The 7,196-nt window shown below is 56.4% G+C and overlaps 3 protein-coding genes across 3 annotated transcripts in view; 1 reads left to right on the forward strand and 2 right to left on the reverse strand.

The window, feature by feature from the left end:
- The window catches only part of EMH_0027110 (molybdenum cofactor synthesis protein, putative), a gene marked incomplete at both ends in the record, with an annotated part of 4,833 nt that extends 3,342 nt beyond the window's left edge, over positions 1 to 1,491 (reverse strand). Inside the window, one exon of the mRNA XM_013493988.1 lies at positions 1,470 to 1,491. Within this exon, the coding sequence (XP_013349442.1) occupies positions 1,470 to 1,491 (22 nt within the window). The remainder of the gene's footprint in view (positions 1 to 1,469) is intronic.
- Positions 1,492 to 1,862: 371 nt separating this feature from the next.
- EMH_0027120 (jmjC domain-containing protein, putative) lies at positions 1,863 to 3,985 on the forward strand (the record flags this gene model as incomplete). Its single annotated transcript, XM_013493989.1, has 4 exons — positions 1,863 to 2,506; positions 2,955 to 3,238; positions 3,341 to 3,670; positions 3,876 to 3,985. The coding sequence occupies 4 exons, from the start codon at positions 1,863 to 1,865 to the stop codon at positions 3,983 to 3,985; spliced, it is 1,368 nt and encodes a 455-aa protein (XP_013349443.1).
- A 17-nt stretch (positions 3,986 to 4,002) lies between these two features.
- EMH_0027140 (uncharacterized protein) lies at positions 4,003 to 6,310 on the reverse strand (the record flags this gene model as incomplete). Its single annotated transcript, XM_013493990.1, has 3 exons — positions 4,003 to 4,106; positions 4,315 to 5,539; positions 5,858 to 6,310. The coding sequence occupies 3 exons, from the start codon at positions 6,308 to 6,310 to the stop codon at positions 4,003 to 4,005; spliced, it is 1,782 nt and encodes a 593-aa protein (XP_013349444.1).
- Positions 6,311 to 7,196: the final 886 nt, after the last annotated feature.

A 7,196-nucleotide genomic window follows, 5' to 3' on the forward strand; every position in this document is an offset into this window, starting at 1 on the left:
CAGCAACAGCAGCATAAACAACAACAACAGCGCAAGCATCACCACCATCATCATCAGCACCGCCGCCATCAGCAGCAGCAGCAGCAGCACCATCAGCAGCAGCAGCACCACCACCACCACCATCAGCAGCAGCAGCACCACCACCACCACCATCAGCAGCAGCCGCACCACCACCACCATCAGCAGCAGCAGCAGCAGCAGCAGCAGGAGGCCCTTACCTATCCCTGCCCCTGTAAGGTACACAGCTATGGGGCCCCCGAGGCCCCCCGCCCCCACGAGCAGTACCCTGCAGTTTGCTGCTTGTCTTTGGGGGCCCACCCCCCAGGACGGCAGCAGCAGCTGTCTTCCTTGTCTTTGTATTTGTCGATGAGATAATAAACAAATAAAACCTAAACTATCTGCTGCTGCTGCTGCTGCTGCTGCTGATAGGCGAAACAAACCAGGAGACTGCTGCAGCAGAGAAGCAGCGTCAACAAACAACGGCTGGAAACCCTCACAAACACTCCTGCTGCTGCTGCTGCTGCTGCTGTTGCTGCTGCTGCTGCTGCTGTTGTTGCTGCTGCTTGTTCTATGCTGCTGCAGCAGCTGCTGCTGCTTGCTTGCTGCTGCCGTCGCCCCTGTTGCTGCGGCCCCTGGTGCTGCAACCCCTGCTGCAGTTGCCGCTGCTGCTGCTGCAGTTTGCTGCTGCTGCAGCGTAAGGTCAAGGGGGGCCCCCAGTACCCTGGAAGGTCACTAGGGGCCCCCAAGGCCTAAAGGAAACGGTGGGGGGCCCCAGGGGTCTTATGCTGCTCTGCGTCAATAAAACAAAATAATATTATTTACTATTAATTTATATAAAGCAAATAAACATAATAAAAAGAATATATAGAGGAGGAAGAAGTACAGATGACTGCTGGGGGCCCCTTGCAGAGACCCTGGGGGGCCCCCCCGGGGTCTCCTCTGTAGCTTGGGGGGCCCCTGCTGCGCTGGGGCCCCCGGAATGGGTCCTTTTGGTTGTTATGTTTTGTTGTTAGCGGTTTATACTGCGGCTGAACAGCAGCAGCAGCAACAACAGCAGCAGCAACAGCAGCAACAGCAGCAGCAACAAGAGCGACTCGACGGCGCTCTGCAGCAATAGCAGCAGACTGTGGGGGCCCCCCCTCCTCTCATCTTTGCTGGGCCTCTGCGGGGCCCCCGGGGGCCGTTTGTCTTACCGGTTTGGGGCCCCTGAGCGGGGGCCCCTGCATCTCTGGGGGCCCCCCTCAGGGGCCCCGTGCTGCAGTTGCTGCTGCTGCTGCTGTTTGCTTTCAGCCCTTCACAGGGTTTGGGGGGGCCCCCGAGCGTTGCTGCTGCAGCTGACGGGGGCCCCCTTCTCCCTTCAAGGGGCCCCTAAGTTCGGCCCCTCCGCACAGCAGCAAGCAGCAGCAGCAGCAGCAGCAGCAGCAGCGTCAAACCCTCATAAGGGGGCCCCCCATGGATTCCTGCCGTACCCACGCTGAGGGGCGCCCCCATGAAACAACTGGGGGGGCCCCCCGGGGGGCCCCCGTACCCTTGGGCCTCATCGAGGCCTTCAGGGACCTCTGCAGCAAATGCGGGCTCAACGCAAAGGAGATACAAGAAATAGCTGATGATATCACAGACGGTGCTGCTGCTGCTGCTGCTGCTGCTGCTGCTGCTGCTGCTGCTGCTGTTGTTGCTGCTGCTGCTGCTGTTGTTGTTGCTTTTGTTGGTGGTGCTGCTCCTGGTGGTGGTACTGCTGCTGATGTGTTGCTGTTGCTGCTGCTGTTGGTGGTGCGGCTGCTGCTAGTGTTGCTGCTCGTTCTGTTGCTGCTGTTTTTGTTGTTTCTGCTGCTGCTGTTTTTGCTGCTGCTAATACTACGGATATGCTCAGAGTGAACCTCTTCTTCTGCGTCTGTGTTGCTGCTGCTGCTGTTGCTGCTGCTGCTGCTGCTGCTGCTGCTGCTGTAGGGGGCCCCGAGTGCAGTACCCTCGAGCTTTCTTATCTTTGGCGTTGTTTTGGGGCTGCATGCAAACTGTTGGGGGCCCCCCCCCCCACAATAAAAACGGGGGGCCTCTATGCCCTGCTGCAGCAGGCAGCAGAGAAAGGGTACTGCAGCGTCTCTGCTGCGCCTGCTGCTGCTGCTGCTGCTGCAGCAGAAGGGATACTCGATCAGAGGGGCCTCACCTGGGGGCCCACAAAGCTGACAGGCAGCAGCAGCAACAGCAGCAGCAGCAGCAGCAGCAGCAGTTGTGGTAGTAGTAACAGCAGCAGCGGGAACGAAGTTCGAAGCAGCAGCAGCGGCGAAAGCACCAACGTATGTTGCAGCAGCAGCGGCAGCAGCAGCAGCAGTAGCAGCAGCAGCAGCAGCAGCAGCATAGAAGGGCACCTAAGTTTCCTGTTGGGGGCCCCCGAGAAGGGGCCCCCTCTTCCTGTCTACCCCGGGGGCCCCTCTTTATCTCAGCAGAAGGAGGAGATAGAGGCCCTTCACAAAGCTGCTGCTACTCTTCACGAGGCATCCTGGAGGCGGTGGGCCCCACAGCAACCACACACCCGGGGGGCCCCCATAGACAGGGGCCCCTCGAGGGGCCCCCGCGGGGGGCCGACATGGACAGGGGCCCCTCAAGGGGCCCCCGCGGGGGGCCCCTATAGACACGGGCCCCTCAAGGGGCCTCCGCGGGGGGCCCCCATAGACAGGGGTTCCTCAAGGGGCCCCCCCGGGAGGCAACCAGGGGGGCTCCCTATAGCCAGGGGCCCCTCAAGGGGGCCCCCCGGGGGCCCCCTATAGACAGGGGCCCCTCAAGAGGCCCCCGCGGGGGCCCCCTATAGACAGGGGGCCCCTTGGGCCCACAAGGGAGGCATCGGGTTCTTTCAAGGGTAGAAGCGTAGCAGCAGTCGCGCCAGGGAAAGTTGAAGTCTAGGGTTTAGGGTTTAGGGTTTAGGGTTTAGGGTTTAGGGTTTAGGGTTTGTGTTGCAGGCTGCACATGGGGCACTGGGAGTCTGTCCCTCTTTGGTGCCGCGAGGCCCATGGTGCTGCCTGTCTCCTCCTCAGTCTCTGCTACGCTTCGAGTGCAGCAGCAGCAGTTGCAGCAGCAGAAGCATCTGCTGCTGCAACTGCAGCAGCAGCAGAAGCAGCAGAAGCACCGGCAACACATACAGCAGCAGCAGCAGCAACTGCAGCAGCAGAAGCAGCAGCACAGTGGGACTTTCTCGAGACAGCTGAAGAGGGATTGCTTCTCGCCTTTCGCTACATTGACTTGGGTAGGGGCCTCACAAAAGGGTTTAGGGTTTAGGGTTTAGGGTTTAGGGTTTGTAATGCAGGGTTTAGGGTTTAGGGTTTAGGGTTTAGGGTTTGCAATGCAGGACTGATCATGGGGGGCCCCAAAATCCGGGTGTATGGACGGCTGACAGCAGCAGCTGCTGCTCTGGATGTCTTTAGGGAGCGGTTGCTGCTGCTGCTGCAGCAGCAAGAGGAGCAGCAGCAAGAGGAGGAGGAGCAGCAAGAGCAGCAGCAGCAGGAGCAGCAGCAGCAGCAGCAAGAGCAGCAGCTGGAGACACGGCCTTCTGTGTCAGCTAGCAGCGATGAGGGAGACAGCAGCAAAGGGGGGGCCCCCGGGGGGCCCCCTGTTGAAGATAGAGACAGACCAATGGTCCCCATCCAGAGAAAACGGGCCCCAGTGGAGGAGAGAACAGGTAAACCCTAAACCCTAAACCCTAAACCCTAAAACCCTAAACCCTAAACTTCAAACCCTCAATGGTAGAAGTGTTGGCTGGAAAAAGTTGCAATGCGCTCAAGGCTTGACGCTATGATTCAGTTTTCACAGTTTAGGGTTTAGGGTTTAGGGTTTAGGGTTTAGGGTTTAGGGTTTAGGGTTTAGGGTTTGTTGTATGTGTGCAGCGATAGGGTTTGAGGATTTTCTTGTGAATTACCTGCAGCAGCAAAAGCCCGTTCTGCTCCGAGGTATATATCGTCGTTGCTTCTCTCCCCCCACAGCGTCTAGGGTTTAGGGTTTAGGGTTTAGGGTTTAGGGTTTGGGGTTTGGTGCAGGCTGCGTCGCTGCGATGCCGTGTGTGGAGCTGTGGGGGGACTGGGGACGGCTGCGGAGACAGCTGGGGCACCGGCTGGTGCCTGTGGAGATAGGTAGCAGCAGCAGCAGCAGCAGCAGCAGCAGCAGCAGCAGCAGGCAGCAGCAACTGTCTCCTTTTTTGTCTCCTTTTTGCTGCTGTTCTTTTTTCTTTGCTGCTGTCTTTGTCTCCTCTTTGTCTCCTTTCTGCTGCTGTCTTTGTCTCCTTTTTCTCGGTCTTTCTGTCTCCTTTTTTGTCTCCTTTCTTCCTACTTTCTCTTTCTCTGTCTCTTCTGGTGCATGCACTGTCTCTTTGTCTCCTTTTCTCTCTCTCTCTGTCTCTCTCTGTCTCTCTTTCTCTCTCTCTTCTCTGTCTCTGTGTGTCTCTCTCTGTCTCTCTCTCTGTCTCTGTCTCTCTCTCTCTGTCTCTCTCTCTCTGTCTCCCTCTCTCTGTCTCTCTCTCTCTGTCTCTCTCTCTCTCCCTCTCCCTCTCTTTGTCTCTCTGTGTTTTGCTTTTGTATCTGTCTCCTTTTGTGTTTGTGTTTGTCTCCGTCTGTTTGCGTCTCCCTTTGTGTTGTCTTTTTGTCTCCTTTTGTTTTTTGTCTCTTTTCTTGTCTCCTTTTGTTTTTTTTGTCTCTTTTTGTTTTGTCTCCTGTTGGTTGCTGTATCTATCTGCTGCAGCATATCTGTCTCCTTTGCTGCCTCCTCTTTTTGTCTTTCTTCTTGCTGCTGTCTCCTCTGTGTTTCTCCGTCTGATGCACGTGCTGCTGCTGCTGCTGCTGCTGCTGCTGCTGCTGCTGCTGCAGGCAGTTCCTATGCTGAGGAGGGCTGGACCCAGCGGCTGATGCTCTTTGAGGATTTCTACACTGAATTCATCGACCCGCCTAGTATGCTGCTGCTGCTGTTGCTGCTGCGGCTGCTGCTGCTGCTGCTGCTGCTGCTTGCGTTGCTGCTGCTGCCTTTTTGCAACCACTGCTTGTCTTGCTGCAGCTGTTAGTTTCATTCGCTGCTGCTGTGATTTTGCTGTTTCTATGGGGTAGTGTAGCTGCTGCAGCTGCTGCTTTTGCTGCTGCTGCTTCTGCTGCTGCTGCTTCTGTTGCTGTTGCTGTTGCTGCTGCTGCTGCTGCTGCAGTCTGTGGGCGTTGTTGTTTGTGTTGCTGCAGAGGGTACTGGGGCCCCCTCGGGGGGCCCCCTCGGGTACCTCGCTCAGCATGCGCTGCTGGAGCAGCTGCCCTTTCTGGCTAAGGAGGCCCCTATACCTGACCTTGCTGTTGCATGTGAGGTTTGCTGCTGCAGCAGCTGCTGCTGCTGCTGCTGCAGCAGCAGCTGCTGCTGCTGCGGTTGCTATTCTTGTTCTTGCGGCTGCTGTCCCGGCTGTTGCTGGTTCTAAGGCTGCAGTTGCTGCTGCTGCTGCTTCTGCTGCATCCCCTTGCTGCTGCTGTTGCTGCTGCTGCTGTTGCTGCTGCTGCTGTTGCTGCTGCTGCTGTTGCTGCTGTTGCTGCTGTTGCTGTTCCTACTGGTCTTACTTCTTGCTTGCATTTGCGTTGTTGCCTCTGTGTCAGTTGTTGCGTTGTTTTGTTTGTGTCTTTCTGCTGTTGCTGCTCCAACTACTGCCGTATCTGCTGCCGCTGCTGCTGCTGCTGCTGCTGCTGCTGCTGCTGCAGGTGCTGCTACGGAGATAACGCGTTTGGTGTGGATAGGCCCGGGGGGGACTGTGTCTCCTCTCCACACGGACAGCAGCGAGAACTTCTTTATGCAGATCGTCGGCAGCAAACGCATGCAGCTGTACTCGCCGCAGCAGACACCAGCCCTGTACCCCTTTGAAAAAGTAAGCTGCTGCTGCTGCAGCAGCAGCAGCAGCAGCAGCTGCTGCTGCTGCTGCTGCAGCAACAACAACACCAGCAAGACACACTGCTGCGGATCCATGCCGTGCTGCTGCTGTTGTTGCTGCTGCTGCTGTTGTTGTTGCTACTGCACGCCCTGCTTCTGCTGTTGCTGATGCCGTGGGTCGACGACGTGCAGCTGCTGCAGCTTCTGCAGCAGCATTAGTTGTTGCTGCTGCTGCAGCTGCTGCTGCGTTCACTGCTACTGCTGCAGCTGCTGCTGTTGCTGCAGCTGTTCGCATATACGCCCCTTGAGTACTTGGAGCTGGGTATGTCAGTGCATTTGCTGCTGCTGCTGCTGTTGCTGCTGCTGCTGCTGCTGCTGCTGCTGCTGCTGCTGCTGCTGCTGCTGCTGCTGCTGCTGCAGGGACTGCTGCGGAACACATCTAGCCTGCCTTCGTCTCTGGTGTCTGCTTCTAGTCTTCCTGCTGCAGTGTACAGACAGCAGCAGCAGCAGTTTGCTCGTTTTTTTAAGGAGACAGAATGCATCGATGTGCTGCTGCTGCCTGGGGACTGTCTCTTCATACCCAGGGGCTGGTGGCACTACGTACAGGCAGAGACAAACAGCATCTCTATCTCCAACTGGTTTCAAGCTTAGCTGCTGCTGCTGCTGCTGCTCCTGCTGCTGCTGCTGCTGCTGCTGCTGTGGTCGGTGCTGCTGCTGCTGCGGCTGCGGTCGGTGCTGCTGCTGCTGCGTTCGCTGTTGCTGCTGCTGCTGTACCGGCAGCAGAAGCTCTTACTGTTATTCTTGTGGGTGCACTGGCGGTGGTAGCAACACGGGCAGCAGCAGCAGCTGCTGCTGCTGCTGCTGCAGCAGCAGCGCGTGCTGCTGCGGCGCTTTCTGCTGCTGCATCAGCGGCTGCTCTCAGCGTATACTTTTCCTAGGCATATCCTAGGCAGCAGCTGAAGCAGCAGCAGCAGCAGCAGCAGCAGCAGCAGCAGCTGTTGCTTCTGTTGCTGCTGAGGCTGCAAAGGGATAGAAACCACAGTTATCTTCGTTACAGGAGAACGTACAAAGACGCACCCACGGCTCTTTAGGGTTTAGGGTTTAGGGTTTAGGGTTTGGGGTTTAGGGTTTAGGGTTTAGGGTTTCGTAACCCCTTGTCTGCTCGTGTGCTCCATGCCTGGTCTGTCTGAGGCTATCACCAAATGTATTATTAAATATATTTATAATTAAATATATTTATAATTAAATGTATTTATTTAATTATATATATATATATATATATATATATATATATATATATATATATATATATATATATATATATA

This window comes from Eimeria mitis, genomic scaffold (genome assembly GCF_000499745.2).
Source record: "Eimeria mitis Houghton genomic scaffold, Emh_scaff1000, whole genome shotgun sequence".
Taxonomy (NCBI): Eukaryota; Apicomplexa; class Conoidasida; order Eucoccidiorida; family Eimeriidae; genus Eimeria; species Eimeria mitis.